The sequence below is a fragment of the Rhinatrema bivittatum genome, chromosome 4, assembly GCF_901001135.1.
Source record: "Rhinatrema bivittatum chromosome 4, aRhiBiv1.1, whole genome shotgun sequence".
Taxonomy (NCBI): Eukaryota; Metazoa; Chordata; class Amphibia; order Gymnophiona; family Rhinatrematidae; genus Rhinatrema; species Rhinatrema bivittatum.
The window spans coordinates 383,968,876-383,992,206 of NC_042618.1; the positions used below are offsets into that span (position 1 = coordinate 383,968,876).

At 46.9% G+C, this 23,331-nt stretch overlaps 1 protein-coding gene across 2 annotated transcripts in view; it reads left to right on the forward strand.

The window, feature by feature from the left end:
- The window catches only part of ABHD6 (abhydrolase domain containing 6), a 105,979-nt gene that overhangs the window by 78,219 nt on the left and 4,429 nt on the right, over nucleotides 1-23,331 (forward strand). For both annotated transcript variants that reach the window (XM_029600958.1, XM_029600959.1), the window contains 2 exons: nucleotides 18,675-18,729; nucleotides 21,687-21,787. In XM_029600958.1, coding sequence (XP_029456818.1) covers nucleotides 18,675-18,729; nucleotides 21,687-21,787 — 156 coding nt within the window. The remainder of the gene's footprint in view (nucleotides 1-18,674; nucleotides 18,730-21,686; nucleotides 21,788-23,331) is intronic.

Here is a 23,331-nt window from a genome sequence, read left to right on the forward strand (position 1 = left end):
GAACAATTCATTCGTGATATCAGAAAGGTGGACTCCATCACCCCTGAAAAACCTGCCGATCAAGTCCCATGACCAATCGTGCCGTATCCAAAAACCACCCCTTTTAACCAGCCATTTACCAATTTGGCGGTTCACTTTTTTGACACCCCTATGCCATAAGGGCTCTGTATGATTCTTCATTCGGATTATAATATCCAACCACCCAATTCTCGTGCCTGGCATCATATTCAGAATACCTGCCAGGTCTTTCTTCATATTCATTACCAAATCCCGACACAACAACTTCCCAATATCATTACCCCCCAAATGCACAATCATAATACGAGGAAAGCTCCGTGTCCCCCTTAGCTCTTGCAGGAAAGATAGCAACTGCCCCACCGCATGCCCCTGCTTCTGAACCACTAGATTGTCCACTTGCTGGTATCCAAGTTCAAATTTCCTCCATATGATTGTTTTGCTGTCCTCTGCTGCGCCCAATGGACGAAGGAATGGCCCATGACCCAAGCACATTCCCGATTGTGAGGAACCCTCTGCCGTTCTGCAAAGAAAAGACCCCTGTTATGAATATGCCTGTATTATACCTCCCACCCTTGACCCTCCGCTTCCTCACTTCCGTACATATAACCTATATGCATCCGATTTCCATCGCCCGATCGCTTGAATCAACAGTGCTGGCAAACCTAATTCCACTGCTGTGGTTGCCGCACTGATCCAAAACAAATGCGGCGTGAAATACTCCGCTTCCCACCCTAAGCCCTCCACTGCCCATTTCAAAACTTTGGAGAATTGAAAATTGGTCAGGGGCCAACCATCCTCATGAATCAAAAACGCTCCAGGGACCGTCGGTCTTACCCATACAAACGCTTGTGTACTACGCACTGGGCATGCCACCTCATCGCTAGCTGGCACCAACGAAATCCAATGCCCCTTGCCCTTCTGATCCATACCACGAGGTATTCCTTTTTGATTTGGCGACCAATTCACTGACCCACATGGCTCCAAAAAACGCCAGTGTGAATGCTGTTTGAAACAGCAAAACTTCGTATCGAGACCAGCAAACATGCTCCACTTGCTCGGTTATTCGCAACAAATCAGCATATCTGATAGGTCGCCTTTTGTCCCCAACTCTCTCCATTCCCCTCCCCCATCCCCCCAACACCCTCTTCATCAAAACATTTGCTAGCTGGATGACCCCAGCCTCCCAATTTTTGAAAAAAGGTGAAACCTGCTAATTGCGAACGCATGGTCGCCAATGAATAACCGGTCTACCTGGCCCACATAATAAACTGAACCACGTCGTAGTCGAGAACCACCCCTCCTTGTGACCCCAAACTCTGCAAGAAACAAGACACTACTCCTCTGATCTCCAAGTGGCCGGCGCCAATGATTGCTGAATCAGTCTCCATGTGTCTGCTTGCCAAGGTGCCATAGATGCTCCGGAAATCCTTTCGCACTCGCCTGCGGGGCCAATGCCCTGAAGACGTCCCACTTGAAACGAGAGAGAGCATCGGCAATCAGGTTCAAGTTACCCGGGAAATGCCTGGCCTTGATAGTAACATTCCACTTCAAACAAAAGAAAACCAATTACTTCAGCAACTCCGCAACCCAAGAACATCTGGCAGACTGCTTGTTGATCACTTGCACAACCCCCAAGTTGTCACACCAGAAAACGACTTTTTTGTTCTGCAATCTATGCCCCCAAATAACCATAGCTACCACTATCGGGAACAACTCTAAGAACGTGATATTCCTAGTGATTCCTTCTGCCACCCATTACACTGGCCACTCCTCCATGCACCATTGCCCCCGAAAATATAGCCCAAAATCCGTTGTCCTGCCGCGTCCGAGTATAATTCCAAATCCTTGTTGGCCATTTCCGGCTCCTGCATCATGCACACTCCATTAAAGGAGTCTAAGAACCTTTCCCATATTCCCAACTCCTCTTTCACTGCCTGTGTCACCCGAATAAAATGATGTCCTGCCTTCACACCTTCTGTTCGCAATGAAAGCCGACGAATGAAAGCGCGACCCATGGGAATCACACGGCACGCGAAATTAAGGGAACCAATCAGCGACTGCATCTCCTTTAGTGTCACCTTCTTTGACCCCTTGACCGACAAGGTATTTAGGTTCCATGAGTCTAAATACCTTGTCCATTGGCAATCTCGACACCATTTCGACTGAATCCAGTTCAGTGCCTAAGAATATCAGCCTAGTCACTGGGTCCTCGGTCTTGTCCTGCGCAATCAGCACACCTAAATCACTGGTAACTTCTAGAAAACCATCCAGCTGTTCTTGACACTTGTGTGCCTAGGGCCCACAAACAAAAAATCATCTAAATAATGCAATATTGCATCGCACCCAGTATGCTTCATAACCGACCATTGTATAAAGGTACTAAACGCCTCAAAGAAGGCACAAGAAATCGCGCAACCCATGGGTAAACAGCGATCCACAAAATAACCCCCTTCAAAAACAAAACCTAACAAGGGAAAACTTTTTGGATGAATCGGTAACAACCGAAATGCCGATTCTATATCTGCCTTGGCTAATAACGCTCCTTGTCCTGCTCCTCGCACTAAACTAACTGCCTCATCGAAAGAAGCATATTTCATGGTACACTCTCTACGCGGAATTAAATCATTGACGGATGACCCTTCCAGAGAAGATAAATTCAATATCAGCCGGAACTTTCCCACTGGTTTCTTGGGTACAACTGCCAGTGGCGACAAATGCATCCTAGGGAAAGGAGGCCTGTCGAACGGCCCGACCATCCACCCCAACTGTATCTCCAAACTCAACTTTTCCCTGGCCACCTCAGCCAACCTGTAAGCTGATCTCGCATTTCGTGTCCGCCCACCATGACCTGGCCCCATAAGGAATACTAAAACCAAAACTAGAACCAAAACTAAAACCTAACTTTAAAAATCTCACTACCGCCGCATCGGGATAACACCGCAACCAATCCCTCAACATGGGAACAACTATTGGTGAATCCGCTTTCTGCTCCACCCTTACTAAAAGCGGTATTCTGATCTTGAGGACACTTGGTTGCGGGGTGTGCTCCTCCACAGGAGTTGCAGGCGTGCCTGAACTTGCACTCTGGAAAAAGACATGTGAGCTTGTTAAATCGCCAGCAAACGTCTGAACCTCCCCCGAACCCTTGTTACTCGTCCCATACTTTCGTCCTCCTCCCTGACCCCCAAAAGGACCCACTCTTGCCACCACTGGTCCCCCCCCCCCCCCCTATATTCCCACTTTGGTTTCCACGACTCCTTCCACCACTCCTGCGCTTTTCCCTGTACCTACTCCCTTAACGGTCATCTGGGTAAGCCACAGATGAATGTCCTGAGTCCCCCAGGACATAAACCCGTTCCCCGCCATTTTGTCCCGAAACTTCTCATCATAGTTGAGCCAGGCCCAACCTTCGTAGTACTTGAATGCACCCAAGATGCTGTCCACGTAGGACAGCAACGCTCCATACTGGGTCAGGTCAAAATGTCCCACCACACTTACTAGCCTTAAGAAACCCCTTGTCCAATTCACAATATTTTTGGAAATTTTTGGCCCTGAACTTTCCTTTTTGTCCTTCTTCCTGGCTTTCTTTTTGTCCTTTCTTCCCATCCCTTCGTCCCTCCAATAATTTAAAAATATTCACAAATCTGCGTTTGCGAGTCCGTTTCACAAGTCTCTTCGGCACCTCCTCCTACAATTCCATTAGCGTGCCAGGGCAGGATGACCCATGTCATGCTTTGGCCCCTCTGCTAGCACCACCCTCTGTAATGGCCCTAACTCTTCCAAGCTAGACGAGGACGAACTAGAAGAATTAGAAACCTTTGACCGCTTCTTCTTCTTGGCATCTCCTTTAGCATATTTCTCTTCGCTTCTAGTTGTCTTACCTGTCCCTGCTCCCGAAGCATAACCCGAAACTTCCGTTGGCCGCACTGCCCCTTCCGATCGCCTTCCAAAATAGTCCTCCGGCCCCTGCTGCCACGTTTGCTCTCTCCACGCTTCCTGCTTCGATGTTCCTGGACACGCTTCATCTGCTGAATCTGCAAAAGACGCTGCCTCTCTTTCGTCCCCTTTACCTCTTGTCGCACCCTCTCCCCCCTGCTGCTTACCCATGGTACGTGGCACTATGAAACGTCTCTCCTGACCTCTTGCCCCCTTATCCACACCCTGCCCTTCCGAAAGCTTACTACCATCCTGAAAATCCTCATCCCTTTGCTCACCCCCAAAATCCAAAGGCCAACCCCGTATGCCACCCCTCTCCCCAAATTCCGCCCTACCCCAAGATTGGGAGCAAATCCCAAAGCGTGAGTCCATGTATTGGCCCACGATGTCCACTATCAGTTCAACCTTCGGCCCTCCCAGGACCCCAGGCTTACATGGGGCAGTAAAGGGGGAAAGGGAACGGGGCAACCCACTGCGCCCTGTAGTACGTCCCCTGATCGCACCTCCTACTTTGGCCGGACTTGTCACAATCCTTTTACCCCTGCCTACTTTAATGTTAACAGTATTGCCCACAAATGGGCCCTGCAGGGGCCGGACTGGAACCAGGGACCCTCCTTTTGTCTAACCTCCCTCCGCCCTGCAGGAGCTATGCTGACCTAGAAATAGGAACCCTCCTATTGACTAACCTCCCTCTGCCCACATTTAGCCGACTCCACCCCTTTGGTACCGCCCTCTGTCCAAGTCCCGCCCCCTCTGTGCCCGGGTCCAGCAGGGCCTGCCGCTGTGCGCTCCGGGAAGGCCTGGCCCTCTTCCCCTTCGCCGCTGCACCAGAGGTAATGGATTCGGAGGGGGAGAAAGGCTGAGGCGGGTGGATGGGGCGGGGCCGTCTGTCGGATTAGGCAAGGGGGTTAGCCCACTGCCTGACGCATCAAGGGAAATCTCAGCCTCCCAACACGCCGAGGAGGAGGAAGAAGGTGACGGGGAACGAGGGGGAGCGGTCTGCACAAAAACCGGAGGGTCAACCGACTCTGGGTCGCTCTCCCCTGAATTCGAAAAAGAGGTTGCCGGGGGGCCACGAGGGCGGGGGTTGGGCCGGCAGGGGGGCCACCTGGGGGGAGAGGTCCCCAGGTTAAGACCGTTTACCGTGGGAGGCCGGTCAGAAGAGGAAATCGCTGCCTCCCCAAAGGCCTCGCTGCCGGCCGATGCCGATAGTCCCTTCATCATCTAAGGTCTGTTAATCACAGCTCGGGCTCTAACTCGCTTCATTCCTGCTTAACTCCGGAACAATTAAGCCAAACCAGATCAAAACCCGCAAAAAAACAGAAAAATAGCCACAGAGCAAACGCAGAAAAACCTCCTGCTTGCTTCGCTGCTACTAACTGACTGAAGTCAGTTCATTGCACCAAAACCTCTTAATCCCTTGCGCAGCCAATGAGGATGCAGCAATTCAAATTGTTGCCATCCTCATCGGTTACTCACTCCCCCTGCACATAGCCCGCTCCCTGCTCCTAGCCCCGCATTATCTGCGGCAGCACGAGACAAGCTCGTGCTGCCTTCATATATGCCCTCTGTGCACTCCTCCCTATGTTCTTGTCTTTCTCTCCCTCCTTCTTCCCTACTATCTCCCTCTCCTCCCGAGTCCCTAATGCCTTCCACTTTCTCTACCTCCTTTCCTGCTGTGCCCCGTCTCCTTTGTGCCTCTTCTGTTTCTTCCTTCCTTCCCCCCTCTGTCTCCTTCCTTCCCTTATGCTCCTGTTGTGACTTTCCCTTTTCTGTGACCTTCCTTCCATATCCTCTGTGTCTCTTTCTTCCCTTGCTCCCCATGTATCTATCTTCCTTTCCCTCCCCTTTTCTCTGTGCCCACTTCTGTCTCTTCTCCTTCCTCACCTTGTGACTCTGCCTGTCTCTCTCCCTCTGTTCCTGAATCTCTAGGCTGGTTCCTTGCAGCCCCATCTCTGGGCAGCACAGACAGGCCGACAGTACAGTGCGCTCCAACGGAGCACACTGTTAGCCTGCTCTTGGACGCGTGTTTTCCCTTACCCCTTATTCAGTAAGGGGAGGAAAATGCGCGTCCAACCCGCAGCACCTAATAGCGCCCTCAACATGCAAATGCATGTTGATGGCCCTATTAGGTATGCGCGCGGGATACAGAAAGTAAAATGTGCAGCCAAGCCGCACATTTTACTTTCAGAAATTAGCGCCAACCCAAAGGTAGGTGCTAATTTCTTCCGGCACCAGGAAAGTGCACAGAAAAGCAGTAAAAACTGCTTTTCTGTGCACCCTCCGACAATATCATGGCGATATTAAGTCGGAGGTTGCCCGTTTTTACCACCGGGCCTAATTTAAATACTGAATCACGCGCACCGGCAAGTGGCCGGTGCGTGCACCGGGAGAGCAGGTGTTCGCCCGCTCTCCCGCAGACTTTACTGAATCGGCCTGTCAGTGAGGGACCCAGAGGGCATTGCTGCATAGATCTGTGGAGTCACTGGAAACTGTGCTATGCCCCGCCTCTTCTCCCCATCCCACCCAGTCACAACACAGGAAATGAGGCAAGAGGGTGGGAACACAGCTCAGCTCTGGGCTCTGTCTTTCCTTATAACCAGGAAGCTGTGGGAAAGAGAAGAAGCCTCTTGCAAAAAACAGATTTTCAGTGTCTCGTCAGTTCTTCTGACTGGACACTGTACAGCACAGCTGAAAATCTGGCTGTCCGGTCGGAAACCAGGCAGTTGGTAGCCTAGTGCCAGGTAGAAAGTGAATCCAGGTGTTCAGACTTAATAAATGCACCCATGAAGTAACAAAATGCCCATAGACACACAAGGCTGCAGTAAAGTAGAAAGGTTGTGCATGATTTCATTCAGTAGACTAAAGAGGTAATTTTAAAAGGAATTATGCATGTAAATGCAGCATACTATAGTAACAATTTAAAAAAGCCCATTTATGCACATATAAAGTGCACTTACACATGAATATCCTATGGCCAATTCAATGGCATATAGTGTAGCAATACTCAAAAGCCCACTTACATGGGTAAAGTGCATTTATATGTATAAAACCCAATTTTAAGCATGTAAATTGTTGCGCCCGTTGGTCGCAGACGGCTGCGCCCTCTGTTGCTCACCTTTCTCCTTCCTAATTCATCAACTCTGGGTAAGATGGCTGCCTCCGCTTCTAAATGCCGACCTCCCCGGCATTCCCGGGGGACAGCATGGGCGATTGAGTTTGCCATTTTGATCCTGGAATTACCTAGGGCACGCGCGCGCCACCCCTCCTCTTATGCACGTGATGGCGGGAACCTCAGGGGCGTCCCTTCCGCATGACATCACTGCCTACATGTACATAGAAACATAGAAATGACGGCAGAAGAAGACCAAATGGCCCATCGAGTCTGCCCAGCAAGCTGCGCACTTTATCCATTTTTTTTCCCTTTTTCTCTCTCCCACCTGTTACTATTGGCTTCCAGTACCCTCCAGCCCTAATTCCCCTCCACCCAATTTAGAGAGCAGCGCCGTATCTGCATCCAAGTGCCATCCAGCTCAATTGGGGGTAGCAACCGCTGCAACAAGCAGGCCACCCCCTTGCCCCATACTCTTACCCACCCCTGTTTTTATTTTTTGTTTTTTTTTTTTTTTTTGGAAATAGCAGCCCTCCATCCTTCCGCTCCGTGAAGGTGGAACACCAACTACTGGCCACTGGCATCCCGCTCCGTGAACGCCTCTGTGGCTACTGCCGCTCCGTGCAGTGTTTGAATGCCGCTGTGGCTACTGCCGCTCCGTGCAGTGTTTGAATGTCTCCACTTTATTCACACCCTCTAGACTTGATGGATCCACAGTGTTTATCCCATGCCCCTCTCTTCTCATTTCCTTCTACGAGTTAGCAAGGATTCCCTTCCTGCTGATTTCGCCTTGTTACAGACGCTCGCTGCTCTGTGTTCCTGCTTCGGACGACTTAGGTACCCGCTTCTCGGGGGCCTTGCCACGCTCTGAATCCACCCTTCGAGGTTAGCCTGCTTTCAGCTTGGACACTTAGGTATCTGCTCCTGGGGGACCTTATCTCGTCCCAAGCCTCTGCTCCATGGAGGTTCCTCTCTACGAGTGCCTACAGCTTCAGAGTGAGTACCCGGCTCTCCAGCCTGTCTCTGCTTCTCTCTCACCAACTACAGTGTGGATTCACGGCGTACCCTGCTCTGCGGACCACTACCGGATCTACCTCTCTCTGCCCTTCCATCTACGGTGTGGATTCATGGCGTACCCCGCTCTGCGGACCACTACCAAATCCAATCTCTGCGTTACCCATGCTGCAGAGCACAGATGGAATATATCATCGGGTATCCTTCCCCTCTATGCTGAGGTTCTCTGCCCGTTCCTCGGGTCATATTCATCACTTGCTGTACAATAAAGACTCCCTGTGTCTTGCCTATCGTGGCAAGTCCCCACAGGGCTCTGCCCTGTGGGAGGAGCCATCTCTTGTTGCAACCAAGGGCCCACAATTCAAGTCAAATTATAACATAAATGCTTTTTAAAATCAGGCCCTAAGGCTTTGACTCTGTGCAGTTTAATAAGCGAAGTGTGAAATCATGTAAATGTCAAGAATTTCATATTCCGGGAGGGGGTTAAGTTTTATCAGCATTGACACTACTTTATGGGCAGCATAGATGAACACCTAAGGTGGCAAAATCTGTCAGTTCCCCTTTTCCTTCCCCTCTACAGTCCTTTTCTCTGCCTTCCTGCCCACTCCGTTTATCTGCATTCTGAAGAGAGAGAGCTATACGGAACGGGCTTATGGTCCCTGCACTTAGAGATAGAATGCAACTGCTGTGCCCTGACAGCATGCAGGTCCAGGACTGTTCTGCTGTGGCAAACATTAGTAGTGGTCAAGGAGTATACCTAAGGTGTCAAAAAAAGCACATGCTGGCCCTGGGAATGTGCTGGAATATTGTTCCTGACTTGAAATATTCCTGCTTTTTTGTCTTGCACATCATATGTGCAAGACAAAAAAAAGGATCGATCGCTTATTGTAACTGTATTGCTATGTAATTTCAATTTGTTTAAGATGTTATTGAATTAATTTTTCATACTTTGTTACTTAAAGTTTGCTTTGATGTTTCTTGTTCTATGTAAAGCCCACTGGCAAGTTTTTATTGTTCACTGTAAACCGGTTTGATTTGTATCCAATGCAAGAAGATCGGTATATAAAAGCTAAAAATAAATAAATATGCTTACCATGACAACTGCTGTCAAACATGCAATGGATGCACGTATTATAAGAGAGCGAGTTAAGCTTTGATGGGACTCTTAAGAGGTCATTTTGTAACATTACACACAAGTTAGCCAGCAAATGCACACACAAGTGCATTGGTATGTTTTACTATTATGTATTTTTTTATTTCTTGATTTTATTTTTCTATGTTTGAGGTATGGTGAAGGTTCTGTTTTTCCATTGTTGCACTGCATAGAGAGAGCAAGCCTGCTTATGTGTGAAAGCCTGCATGTGTATGAGAGAGGGAGAGAGCGTGCAAGTGTGTGAAAGAGAGAGACTGTGTGAGAGAGCATGTGTATGTGAAGGAGAAAAAGGAAGTGTATGACTTTTTTTGACTGTTTTGACATTTATTCTTTTTATTAGTTTGTTTTTAATATTATGTCTGTTTTATGTCTTGATTTTATTGCTTAATTTTTGACAGGAGTGATGTTTCTGTTTTTCCATTGTTGCACTACATGATACAGTTGGACTTGTTGTGGTTTCCAGTACATTTTTTGTTGGCAAATTTTTATTTATATTTTATGGTCTCTCTATTCTGTGTTTGGTATGGATCTGTCTGTGTTATGCATGTGTGAGGTTTAGGTATTCTGCTATCGCAGGAGTGGCCAACCGTCATCTCATGAGCTGCATGCATTATCTGTGGTGTCAGCAGGTCTCCTGGAGAGTGTGGGTGCCGAGAAAGTAAGGGAAAGGAAGGGGGCTGTGGAAGGGCTAATAGGAAGAATTTTACATATAGCGGCAGTACTGGGGCTAGGAGGGGAGGAGCACTCACTGAAGTGAGCACATGAGCAGCAGCGCAACAGCAGAATGTGAATGTGTATGTCTGTGTCGTGAAAGAAAGTGTTGAGTGACTGTGTGTGTTTCTGTCTGAGAGAGTATGTGTCTATCTATGTTTCTGTGTCTGTGAGAGAGTGACTGTGTGTGTGTGTGTGTGTGTGAGCATGAATGTTTGTGTGAGTATATATAAGAGGAGAAATTTCCCCCTCCCCTGCACAAATCCATGAAAATTTCAGAGTGACTGGATATCAAAAGTTCCCACATATGGAAAGCGTGGATTTTTAAAACCCTTTTTAATTTTAATTATTGGTTGTTATTTGATGTCTGCTATTTTGAAATAAAAATATTGATATTTGGGAAATATTATAATTTTTATGAGTTTTTAATAATTGGCTATTAATCTGTTTATCAGCTGTTTTGAAATATTCTTATGCTTTTACTATTAAGATTGATGTTTTATAGTCCTTGATTTTATTGTTTTGACGAATGGCATTTTCATTTTTCCATTATTGCTCTGCATACAATCTGGCTTGTTGAAGTTTCCAGTTCATTTCTGTTTATACTTTATGGTCGCTTTATTCTGTATTTGGTGAGGGTCTCTCTGTGTTCTGCATGTGGGATAGAGATGAAGTATTCTACTACCATATAGTTTCTGTGTAGGGATCTATAGCAGCCTGGCTTGCTCTGTTTTCATAATAGGAGGTACATTGGTGTTTAGTGCCTGGTGTAATATTTGCAGTGTTGCCTTTTCATAGGTTGGGTTTTTACGGTTTGAGGGTTGGCAGTTAGTGCTCTTTTAGTATGGGAGGTTTACTATATTGTATTTTTTAATTCAGTTTACTCTGGGCTTTCTGAGAGAAAAGCCCATACCCAACATACATTACTATAAGCCTAATACCATATGATTTCAAATGTGTTTTTTTGCAGGATTGTGATAATTTGTGATATTTTTACCTCAGAAGACTGTAGTCTTGTTACAGAAAGAGTGGCCTTGAGCGTGGGAAAGCTCAGAGGCCTTCGCAATCTGTTGCGCTTCGGTGGCTGGGAGCGCTAGGAGTGAGATGTGTGCCCTTTGCGGTAAGATGGACCTCGTCTAGGGTTGGAGATGACCAGGCCCCTGCCGACCTGCATGCCTGAATGAGGCCAACCACGCAAGGTTGGTCTCTGAGTGGTCCTCCGACTACTCCCAGCCCTTTCGTACCTGCTGTAGGGAGCAGCGCAGGATGCAGGCCGGACAAGAGACGAGGGCGGACAAGGGCTGAAGCTTGAAGGCTGAGACAAAGGCTTCAGGACTCAGGGGAAGAACACAAGACATCAACAACAGGAACGAAAGAGTTCCGGAAGGGCGAGCGGGTGGAAGCTCTCCCATGGAAGGCATCTGGAACTAGAGTAGATGGAGTCTCACGGCAACAGAAATGTCCGAGGCAAGGATGTCTTACAGACCTTGGGAAATCCAGACGAGATGAAAGGAACTGGGAAGACTTGGATGAAGACAAGTGGGCACTGTTCCTCAGGGCGCCCTACAAAGCCCACTACTCAGGGCGGACCCAATGGGCTGGTGAAGGACCACCCTGTCCTGTACGCGACCTACACAGCCTAAGAAGGCTGGTCATGGACCACATGGGAGCGGGGCAGGCTCAGAAAAGGAATCCAACTGGCAGAGGCTCCAGTGACCAGAATCAGGAACCGACGGAACGGATTTACCCTCGGGGTGGCCACCTGGAGGACTCGGGGACATTGCAGGAACAGACATCAGGAAGATCAGGTACAAAAGGACCTGTAGCCATCGAGGCCTTCAGGAATATCAGGAGGGCAGAGACGCAGGATGTCAGGAACATCAGGAGGGCAGAGACAGAGGATGACAGGAACATCAGGACATCAGAGACTGGGATCAGGAACAGCAGAGATGAAACAAAGGGGGATCCCTTGGAATACTGGAACACCAAGCAAGAGCAGGAACATGGAGTCCAAGAGGAAGGCGAAGCTCCTCAGACGACTGGCTCACGACTGGCTCATTGCGAAGGCCAAGCTGACTGGAAGTTGAAGTCCTTTTATAGGGCTGAAGACAGGCAACTCCCTGGGAGGAGTTTGGATGGGTCACACCTAGCTGGCCCTATCACTGAGGAGAAGTGCTGCGGGCCAGTCCTTAGGGAGAAGGGCGTGGCCCAAACCAGGAAGTCCATGCAGATCCAAGCAAGCCTCAGGCAGGCCCCAAGGGCATCGAAGACCTCCCAGGCCCTGGAGCATATCCTGGATAGTTCGTAGGCAAGACCCCCGGCTTTGGAGCGGCCTCCAGGAAAGAGGTGAGAAGCCTCCCGTAGCACAGTTACAGGGATTCATAACAAGTCTCAATGTCCTTTTTCATGTAAAATTGATTATTATAAATGCAAAATTTGTAATTGTGTGTGTGTTGAGAGCGGTGGGCACGGGCACAAGACTGTAAATTTTGCCTAGGGTTCCTAATGCCCTTGCCCAGCCCAGAGAGAGAGTACTACACAAAGACCCCACCATTCACCCGTCTCCCACTTCTCCAAGGGAAAATGCTGGAGAAAAGGTGGGAGGCAGGCCTGAGGGTTCCTAGGAGTGTTGCGGAGTTGCCAGCTTCCTAGAAACATTATCGCTGGCACTCTATCTGCCACTCCTCTGGGAACTCTGACCCTTGCTTTCCCCCTTCTGCAGCATTTCAAATCAACAAAAGGGCTAGACTCCAAGGGGCCTAGGGTTGCCTACTGTCCAGATTTCGTTCGGACTGTACAGAGTGTTGCTTTCATGTCTGATCATGTTAATGATAACTTCTTATGCCTCTATCCCTTTCTTGTATGCATATTTCGATCACATCTCTCAGATGCTGCTCCCTGTTTTTTGTAACTGATTTTTCTATGCTGTTCTCCCCTGTTCGATGTAAACCGGCATGATGTCCTTGACGAATGTCGGTAAAGAAAAGCCATAAATAAATAAATAAATGTCTGGAAGCCAAAAAGAGGGCTAAAATGTCCAGAAATAGTCCGGATTTTAGTCCTCTGAGATTTCTTAATTTTGATATCTGCTGTGGTGGATTTTCCCCCAGTTGATGGGAGAGGTGGTGAAGGTGCTGTCTTATCTTCCCCGGCTGTAGAGGGAGATTCACATTGGGACTGGTGGGGGAGCAGGTGGCAGGGCAGTTCATTCCCGTGTTGTCTCTGCTTTCAGTGGCTGAGGTTTCTTTTTGCTGCCGCAGGCATGCTCTAACTGGTGGTGCATTTGGCTGCCCAGCAGACAAAGGAAAAGAAAAGGCCCCCTCAGTGCCATTGGAACGAAGCCAAAAAAAAAAAAAAAAGACTAACTCTGGCAACGCTGTGGGACCGAAGAAAAGAAGAAGCCCCGCAGGGCCATCGGCACACCCCCATCCTGCTGGCGGCTCAAAGAAGAAAAGAGGCCTGCTGTCATTGTCAGCCAGAAGAAAGAGAGAGGCTCCATGGAGCCATCAGCGAACAACCATCTCAATGACAATGTGAAGAAGAAGAGATGCCCAACAGCCCTGTCGGGTTTCAGAAAAGGCCCTGAAGACCCGTTGGCGCTCTCCATTCTGTCGGCAACCTAAGAAAAAAAGAGGCCTGGTGCCGGCAGGGCTGTAGGCCAGAAGAATGACAAAGGTCCTGCAGAGCTGTCGGCAGGCCCAAAGAAGATAAGGGACCCGGGCTGAGTTTGTGTATGTGAGAGAGAGTGCATGTTTGTGTGTGTGAGAAAAAGAGTGACTACATGGGGGTGGGGGATGTGAGAGAGAAGGTGAATACATGGGGGTGGGGAAGTGGATGTGAGAATGAGAGTGACTGCATGGGAGTGGGGGGATGTGAGAAAGAAAGTGACTGCATGGGGTGGGGGGATGTGAGAGAGAAGGTGAATACATGGGGGTGGGAAGGTGGATGTGAGAATGAGAGACTGCATGGAGGTGGATGTGATAAAGAAAGTGACTGCATGGGGGTGGAGGGATGTGAGAAAGAAAGTGACTGCATGGGGTGGGGGATGTGAGAGAGAAAGTGACTGCATGGGGTGGGGGATGTGAGAGAGAAAGTGACTGCATGGGGTGGGGGTAGATGAGAGAAAGCGAGTGACTGCATGGGAGTGGGGGTGGATGAGAGAGAGCGAGTGACTGCATGGGAGTGGAGGTGGATGGGAGAGCGAGTGACTGCATGGGAGTGGGGGTGGGTGAGAGAGAGAGCGACTGCATGGGAGTGGGGGTGGATGAGAGAGAGCGAGTGACTGCATGGGAGTGGGGGTGGGTGAGAGAGCGAGTGACTGCATAGGAGTGGGGGTGGGTGAGAGAGAGCGAGTGACTGCATGGGAGTGGGGTGGATGAGAGAGAGCAAGTGACTGCATGGGGTGGGGGATGTGAGAGAGACAGTGACCTCATGGGAATGGGGGGTTGGATGTGAGAAATAGAGTGACTGCCTGGGAGTGAGGTGGGTGAGAGAGAGAGCGACTGCATTATTCTCCTCTATCTCTTTCTATTTCTTACATTCCCAGTTCATTAGCCCTTGTTAATTGTAACTGCTTCTCTTCATCACGTTATTTATGTTTTTTGGTTGTATTATCCGCACCCCTGTTTTCTGTAAACCGACATGATGTGAACGAGTTCATGAATGCCGGTATAAAAAAACCTTAAATAAATAAATAAATAAATGGGAGTGGGGTGGATGAGAGAGAGCGAGTGACTGCATGGGAGTGGGGGTGGGTGAGAGAGCGAGTGACTGCATAGGAGTGGGGGTGGGTGAGAGAGAGCGAGTGACTGCATGGGAGTGGGGTGGATGAGAGAGAGCAAGTGACTGCATGGGGTGGGGGATGTGAGAGAGACAGTGACCTCATGGGAATGGGGGGTTGGATGTGAGAAATAGAGTGACTGCCTGGGAGTGAGGTGGGTGAGAGAGAGAGAGTGACTGCATGGGAGTGGGAGAGTGTTAGAGAGCATGAGTGGGTGGGTGGGTGTAAGTGACCATGTGCTTATATGACAGTTTGTGTGCTCTTTCCTCCCCCCACTAATCTATGATAATCTCAGGGTGAGTGGAAATGAAAAGGTACTAGATATGGAGAGTGGGGGATTTTTAAAAGCTTTATTAGTTTTAATATTCGGTGTTTGATGTGTCTATTGGTTTGAAATGTTTTATTAATGTTTGGTTAATTTAAAAAAATGTGTGAGTTCTTAATTATTGGATGTTATACTATTTGTCAGCTGTTTTGAAATATTTATATGGTTTTATAAATATGATTGTTTAATATTTCTTTATTTTATTGTTTGATGTTTTATGAGGAATGGTGGTTTGTTTTTTTCTGTGTTTATTCTGCATTCAGGGTTTGGCTTTTGGTTTCCATTTCAGTTTTTGTCTACATGTTTCCATTTATGCTTTATATTCTCTTTATACTATATTTAATGAAAGTCTCGCTGTGTTTTGTATGTCTGCGTTCTACTGGTGTGTAGCTTCTGTGTAGAGATCCAGAGCATCCTGTCTTGTTCTGATTTCCTGATAGGAGATATATTGGTGTTTTAAGGACTGCTGTCATATGTGCAGTGTTGCCTTTTCATAGGTAAGTTTTGAAGTTGAGTTCTGGCAGTTAATGTTGTTTTGCTATGAGAGGTTTGTTATATTGTAATTGAAATTGTTTACTCGTGGCTTTCTGAGGGTACCAAGTGCCTTTATTTTCTTTTGCTGGGTTTTCTGGTTGGCACCACAGCTGTGTATATAAATACAATATACAGTACATGTTATTTTAAATGATATCTTTACTTCAGAAGAGTGTACTTTGAATGCCCTTTTTCATGTAAAATCAGTTATAAATGCACCATTTTTAATTGTGTGTGGAGAGGGACTCAAGGCTGTAAGTTTCACCTAGGATGCCTAATACCTTCCACCATTCCTGACCAGGAGCCACACAGAAAAACGCTCATGGAGAGAAAGAGGAGACCATAGCAATGCCTGGAGCCACACACAGGCAGAGAGAGGAAACTTGAGCAGAATCGTCTGATTGTGTTTACTGTCTTATGCCATCTGCCTTCCATGGTACAGGGATCAACTCATAGAGGATGCAAGAGAGTCCAGATTTATACCCTAGACAATGCCTGAAAAATCTCACTCTTGAGCTTTCAATCTCAGTCATTGGGATAGACCATCCTTGGCATCTCTGTGGATGGTTTAGTGTGCGGGCTGGGATGAGCCTTCCTTGCACTCCCGACCTTTTCTAATGGGCTTTTTGTTTTGTACTTCCACCACCGAAAAGGGAACGTGGGAATGAGGAGGAGCCTTCACCACCTTGAAAAAGTGTAGCCCGGGCCCTTGTGAATGATTAATCAATAATAAAACCACCTCCTGATGGCTGCTTGAACATTGAAATGCAAGCAAACAGTAGACTAAGCTTTATTAAAAAAAATTTATTAGTATGGTTTTACTATTATGGTGTTTTTTATTTCTTGATTTTATTGTTTGATGCTTTATGAAGAATAGATTTCTGTTTTTCTATTATTGCATTATATAACAAGCCTGGCTTGTGGTTTTAGTTCAGTGTTTTGTTTGCAATTTCTGTTTATAGTTATGGTCTCTTTGTTCTGACTTTGAGTCTCCGTGTTCTGCATGTATGAGGGGTGGTAAACCAGCATCTTGCAAGTTATATACACTGGCTATGAAACCAGTGAGTCTCCTGGAGAGTAGGCGTGTTGAGAGGGGGTGGGAATGAGAAAGAAAGGGGGCTGCTGTAGGTTGTGGAAGGACTGATAGCAAGCAAGAACTTTACAAAACAATGCAGGTGCTAGGGCAAAGGGGCACTCACTGTTGGGCCGATACAGTAAAGTCCACGGGAGAGCAGGTTAACGCCCGCTCTCCCAGCGCACGCACAGGCCACTCTTCTGTGTGCGTGATTCACTATTCAAATTAGGCCGGTGGTAAAAGTCAAAAGGAGGCGCTAGGGACACTAGCGCTTCCCTAGCGCCTCCTTTTGGACTGGAGCGGCAGCTGTCAGCGGGTTTGACAGCCGACGCTCAATTTTGCCGGCGTCGGTTCTCGAGCCCACTGACAGCCATGGGCTCGGAAACCGGATGCCGGCAAAATTGAGCGTCCGGTTTTTGACCCGACAGCCGCGGGCCGACTTCAAATTTTTTTTTTTTAACTTTTGGAAACTTTCAGGACTTCCGACTTAATATCGCCATGATATTAAGTTGGAGGGTGCACAGAAAAGCAGTTTTTACTGCTTTTCTGTGCACTTTCCCGGTGCCCGAAGAAACTAGCGCCTACCTTTGGGTAGGCGCTAATTTCTGAAAGCAAAATGTGCGGCTTGGCTGCACATTTTGTTTTCTGAATCACGCGGGAATACCTAATAGGGCGATCAACATGCATTTGCATGTTGCGGGCGCTATTAGGTTTGGGGGGTTGGACGCGTGTTTTCGGCCCCTTACTGAATAAGGGGTAACGCTAGCGCGTCGAAAATGCGTGTCTAATAGAGGGTTAACAGTGCGCTCTGTCGGAGTGCACTGCACTGTATCGGCCCGTGTGTGAGCACATGAGCGGCAGTATAACAGTAGAATGTGTGTGTGTGTGTGTGTGTGTGTGTGTTTTTGAGGATGTGTGTGTATGTGAGTCTTTGTGTCTGAGAGGGGGGTGTGTATCTTTGAGAGGGTACGTGTTCATGAGAGTTTTTGTTTCTGAGAGGGGGTGTGTATGTGAGTGTATGCCTGAGGGGCGGGGGGATGTGTGACTCTGTGTCTGAGAAGGTGAGTGTATGTGTGTGTGTGTGTCTTTGTGTCCTGAGAGGGTAAGTATGTGTGACTGGGAGGCTGCGTGTATGTGATTCTTTGTGTCTGAGAGGCTATGTGTGTGTATGTATGTCTATGTCTTTGTGTCTGAAGGGGTAAGTGTGTGTATCTGTGAGTCTTTTGGTCTGGTGGAGGGAGAGAGAGAAGCCTGGCCTTTTCTTTCAGGTTTGGGAACATTCCCTCCCCCCTCCCCCGGTAAAAGTAATGGCGGCTTCCTGTCTCTGTGAATTCTGGTTTTGTGGCTCTCGATGTGTGAAAGGTTGGCCACCCCTGCTATACTGCATGACCTAGATACTAGGCCACACTCCTTAGTAGGGGTCCCAGTGGCACCCTACACAGTGATAGACATGTGTGGAAATGGAATGACACCATCAGCAAATATTTACTTAGTGCATCCCAAGTGTTCGGAATTTTCACAGTGGAAAGTTGGCAACCCCAAAGGGGCCCCCTTAGTCCCTCTTGATGATTTTATCTGTACTGTACCTTAAAGGAGAGTAGGAGAGTTGTATCTGTGTGGGTGGGGTGGGGGGAGCGGGCCATCTCATCTCTCGCTTCAGGCAGCAGACTGCTTTGAGCTGCCCCTGTGAATGGCAGCTGCTCTGTTAAGAGGGGTATGACTAGTGTGCAGTAGAGACAGGTTCTGGTTGTTACACTGCCAGTGCACCTTCTGTTAATTACCATTTTCAGCTGTTCCCTCAGTGTATGGGCCAGTTTATTGCTCTCAACAGTAGGCCATGGTACAAGAAGTGTGGAAAAGTGGAATACAGTAATTCCTTTTCTATTCCTACCAGTATTCTATTCTTTACCAGTGTTTCAAGAAGGCAGTCTTGCATATTTCACACCTGTCATATAGTGGAATTAGACCTGGATTGTATCTTCAGGACTTTAAACATATATTTTATTTTTATTTTAGATCCTGCAAGGCCTTGTAGATGATCGCATTCCACATAATGACTTTTACAGAAAATGTAAGTTTGCTTTTGTAATGAACATATGCATGGATAAACACACACTGATACACAAGAACAAGTAGGCCTGTTACTTTAAAACAGTATCTAGGTAGCTTACCTGCTTCTTGGCACCATTGCATCTTCTTTTGGTCTTATTCCTAAGTTTCCTTTCAGATATAATTTGTGTTAAAAGTTTGCTATTTTGAAATAAAATGTGTGAGCCTGTTCTTAAAACCATTTGCCAGTGTGTAAAATTTGCACTTTCCATAAGACCATGCTATAGCAGTTAGTGCCAAATCTTTACTTTACAAGGAAAATTTTCAGTAGTGTGCATAGCAGTGTTGAAGATTAAGAGACACTGGTAAAAGGGGTTATTAATTGCAGTTAATGGATTGGGGATGCAATACCCTTCAGTCACCACTAGATGGGGCCAGAAGGTTAGAAATTTACTACAGGGTTATGAAAGGAAGTTTTATTTATAAACAGACCGATACAATAAAGTGCGCTGAGGCCGAGCGCACTGTTAGCCACTGTTTGGACGTGCGTTTTCGATGCACTATTTTTCCCCCTTATACAGGTATCATAGCGATATTAAGTCGAAGGCCCCAAAAAAAAAAAAAAATAAACATTCTTTAAAAAAAAGAAAATCTGCCCGCAGCCCGCGGGTTGGAAGACGGATGCTCAATTTTGCCAGCGTCCGTTTTCCGAACCCGTGGCTGTCAGCGGGTTCCACAACCGACGCCGGTAAAATTAAGCGTCGGCTGTCAAACCCACTGACAGCCGCCGCTTCTGTCAATAAGAAGGCGCTAGGGACGCGCTAGTGTCCCTAGCACCTCCTTTTTACCGCGGGCCCTCATTTGCATGCTCTTGCTTACTGAATCGCGCGCCCAGGAGAGTGGCTCTCCCGCGCATTTTACTGTATTGGCCCGAAAGAAAATTAGAAAGTAGATATTCCATTGGAGATTCACAATAACAATGTCATTTGTCATAATTTCAATTTTATAAAAGAAAATAGGACACATTAGTACTTTATATTCCTGCAATCTGTACTTGTTTGGGAATCATAAATGGACTTAACAGATTTCAAGGGTTGAGGTTTGCAATATCAGCAGTGGGGGATTCATAAGATCTATACTATTGCAGAATGGCCTTCTTTGAGCAGTCTTTCCCTGGAGGCTCCTGGAGATGTTTCTTTGGTTCTGTTCCGATTGGAAGCTTCTCTGGGCAGCATGCTTCTGATAAATGTGATGATTCCCTTTTTGATTGTGATATTCCTCCCCATCTGTTCGTTGCACCTCCATTTCTATATTTTTTCTGTGGGGAACTCTGCTATAAGATTTGGAAATGTGGTTTTCCCCCTTATTTTGGGTTCTCTGTATTTTTAAGGTTGCTAAGTGTTCATCTCAGATCAAGCTAGTTGGTTGCCAGGTACCCATAGATTGGTCTCAGTTTGGCTTTTGATTTAAGTTTGGTTGGCTTACAGTTGCAACTGTACTTCTGTCTTTAGAGACCAGTTCAGGTTTTGTCACAGATCAAGCCCGGTTGGTTGCCAGGTGCCTCTAGATTGATTGGTCAGAGTCTGATGTTTGCTCTAAGTTGATTGGTGTACAGATCTAACTGTCCTGCTGTGTTTGTTTTTGTCAACCATTTTTTTTGGGGGGTGGGTCACAGGTCCCATACCAGTGTTTACTATCTTCCATTTAGACATCAGCTCTGCATTCCTTCAATTGGCAAGTTTATTTGTTTTGCATCCAACTGACATTTTTTATTTCACTATCTGTCATATTAGTGTTTTAGTTGCAGAGCATATTTTAATACACCACATTGTACACCTTATACCAGCGTATACATGCTTAAGTAGCTCACCTAATATAACACCTGCATTTTATGAACTGGGCAGGGAGAGTTGCACAATTTATAAAATACCACATATCACCACCCCAAAAGTATGCATGTACGTGTCAGTACACGCACATTTTCTAATGCAGGGATTTTCATAGTTTATGCATCTATTTTCTCAAAGTATATGCATCTATTTTACATGTTAAATAATTGTAACATATGTGGGTAATAATCCCTCAATTGATATACAGAGGCAGGAATTTTGTTGGTTATGCATATCTCGCTTATGAAAATACTTTTGTAGGTACTTCTAAGTACTACCAATACTTCGCCGAGACCACCACCAGTTGACCCAGACCTTCACCAGTTCTCTCACACCCTCCATCCCTCTTACTCAAAATCTGCAGACAAAAGAGAAGTCAGATTTTGTGTGTGCGACTAGATTAGCAGCAGTAAAAGCATGCACATGTGTGATGATGTATGTGCGTTCTCTGTTTTTAAATATATATATAAATGAGCAAACCCTGCCCTGGTACACCCTGTGAACATCCCTCTTTGTATGCACATACTATACTGTGCGGCAGCAACAGTACGCATGTACTCCCATCCTTCTGAAAATTCACCTAGCGCTCAATTTTTACATGCACGACCCCAGTGTCTTTGAAAATTACCTCTTACATGTATCAGTGCAAACCTTGCATGGACTTTTGGTGAGTGTCAGCGCAGCTGCCCCCACCCCTCCCTGATTTATTGAACGTATAATGATGAGTCTCTAAACTTTATAAAATATCCTTTAGGCATTAATATCTCTTTTAGGAATGTAATAAATCAAAATGAGAAAAGGGGCGGGATCCTTATGTCCTCCAAATTGATTATGTAGAACAATTTTGCTAATGCTCCTGCTTTAGCGCGATACATCAAAAAGATCAGCGTAAGCTGACCCCAGTCTTCTTAAAATAAGTCTATCGTGCAAATAGAAACAGCAACAGAAATCTTTAGCTGATAATTACATCCCTAAAGGAAACATGGAGCCCTGGCAATATAAACTCCATTGCCAAGAGCACAGTAATTGGTTGCAGATGAGACTCATCCAGTATACCATGGCTAATTTCTGTTTCTCCTGTCCTGAAAAGTGTTGTTAGAATTATTACATGACAAGTCGTGCTACGCTCTTCAGGAAAAAATGGATAAGATTGCGGTGCCCACGCAGATAATCTGGGGAAAACAAGATCAGGTATGTGTAAGGCTGGCTTCCCGCTTGATCCTTATTTTCCGAATACAGAAGCTTGCAGCAGGATACAAAGCCCTAAGTACAATCATGCATATATTAGAAAATTCCCATTTATTGTGCTTTGTGCCTCAGAAGTAAGAGGGCAACTTTCAAAGGCATTTGCGCAGGTAAATAGTGATTTGGGCATGGAAAGTGGCATGTCCAAAAACTGCCCTCCCTCAGTACAGCTAAGAGCACGCACACTGATCCGCACTCAGGGAAAGTGTCCCCTGGGAAGGATCGTAAAGTAACGCAGGTAGATTGCATTTTCAACTCTTTGCAGCTTTCTTTCCAGGAAAAAAAAATACCCACACGTAAAGGAGGTACAAATGTCCACATGTTTCAGAGTGAGAAAACGCATACGTCTTTCATTTCTTGATCTGTGCAGCGTCCAAAATTGGTGCAGTTAGACAATACCCACAGACTGCCCAATGCGGACAGCTTGAGAATCGCCCTTTAAATGTGAAGTTAGTCAAATTTAGCTTGTGGTTTCAACCAGCAAAAAGTTATTCTGTTGTTTTTATATGTCTGTAACTGTAAAGCAGAGGTGTCAAACTGAAATCCTTAGTGCTGGGGGAATTCTGCATTACTACGGAGTGCAGAATTTGCACAGAATTCCCCTCCTGTGCAGCTGTGCAGAAATTCCATTTTCTGTGCAGAATTTGGCAGGCCCCGGCATGCCGTGAGCGGAGCCCGACCTGCTTGCAGCAAAGAAGGAGCAGGCCCTGGTGTATCCCGAGTGGAGCCTGTCCCGCTTGCAGTGAAAATAGAGCAGGCCTCAGTGAGAGTGAGTCTGTGTGTAAGACTGCAAGCCTGGGGGGTGAGAGAGAGAGCATATGTGAGGGTGCGTGGGTGTGGGTGCCAGAGAGAGGGAGCGTATGTGAGGAGATTGCGAAGGAGTGTGTATGTGTTTGAGAGATTGGGAGCTGGTATGTGTGAAAAAGAGATTGTGTAATGTGAAGGTGCTTGTTTATTTGTGAGCCTGTGTGAGGGTGTGTGTGTGAGAGAGAGAGGGAGCCTATATACAGGGGGTGTGTGAGTGAGAGAAGGAGCCAGTGTGCAGGGGTGTCTGAGAAAGAGACATAGGTAGACTGTGTAAGGGTATATGCATGAGAGAGAAACGGTCTGTGTGTGTGTGTGTGCAAGAGAGAGAGAGAGAGGAAGCCTGTCTGAGTGGGTGTTTATGTGTAGTAGAGAGAGGGAGCCTGTGTGTGTGTGTGTGTGAGAGAGAGAGAGAGAGGGAGCCTGTGTGAGGGGCAGTACTGAGGGAGGGGTAAAACTCTGGCATGCCAATGCAATACCAGCGCACAGCTCAATACACGATTGGACGTGCTTTTTGGATGCGTGTACATGACCCTTGATGCAAAGCGGGGTTATTACCTATTTTCCCTCAAGGCAAAAAAAAAAAAAAAATGTGCGCCCGACGCACACATTTTAGCCCACAACAGGCGTTAATTCTTGAGGAGCCCAAAATAATTACAGAAAAGCTGAAAATACTGCTTTTCTCT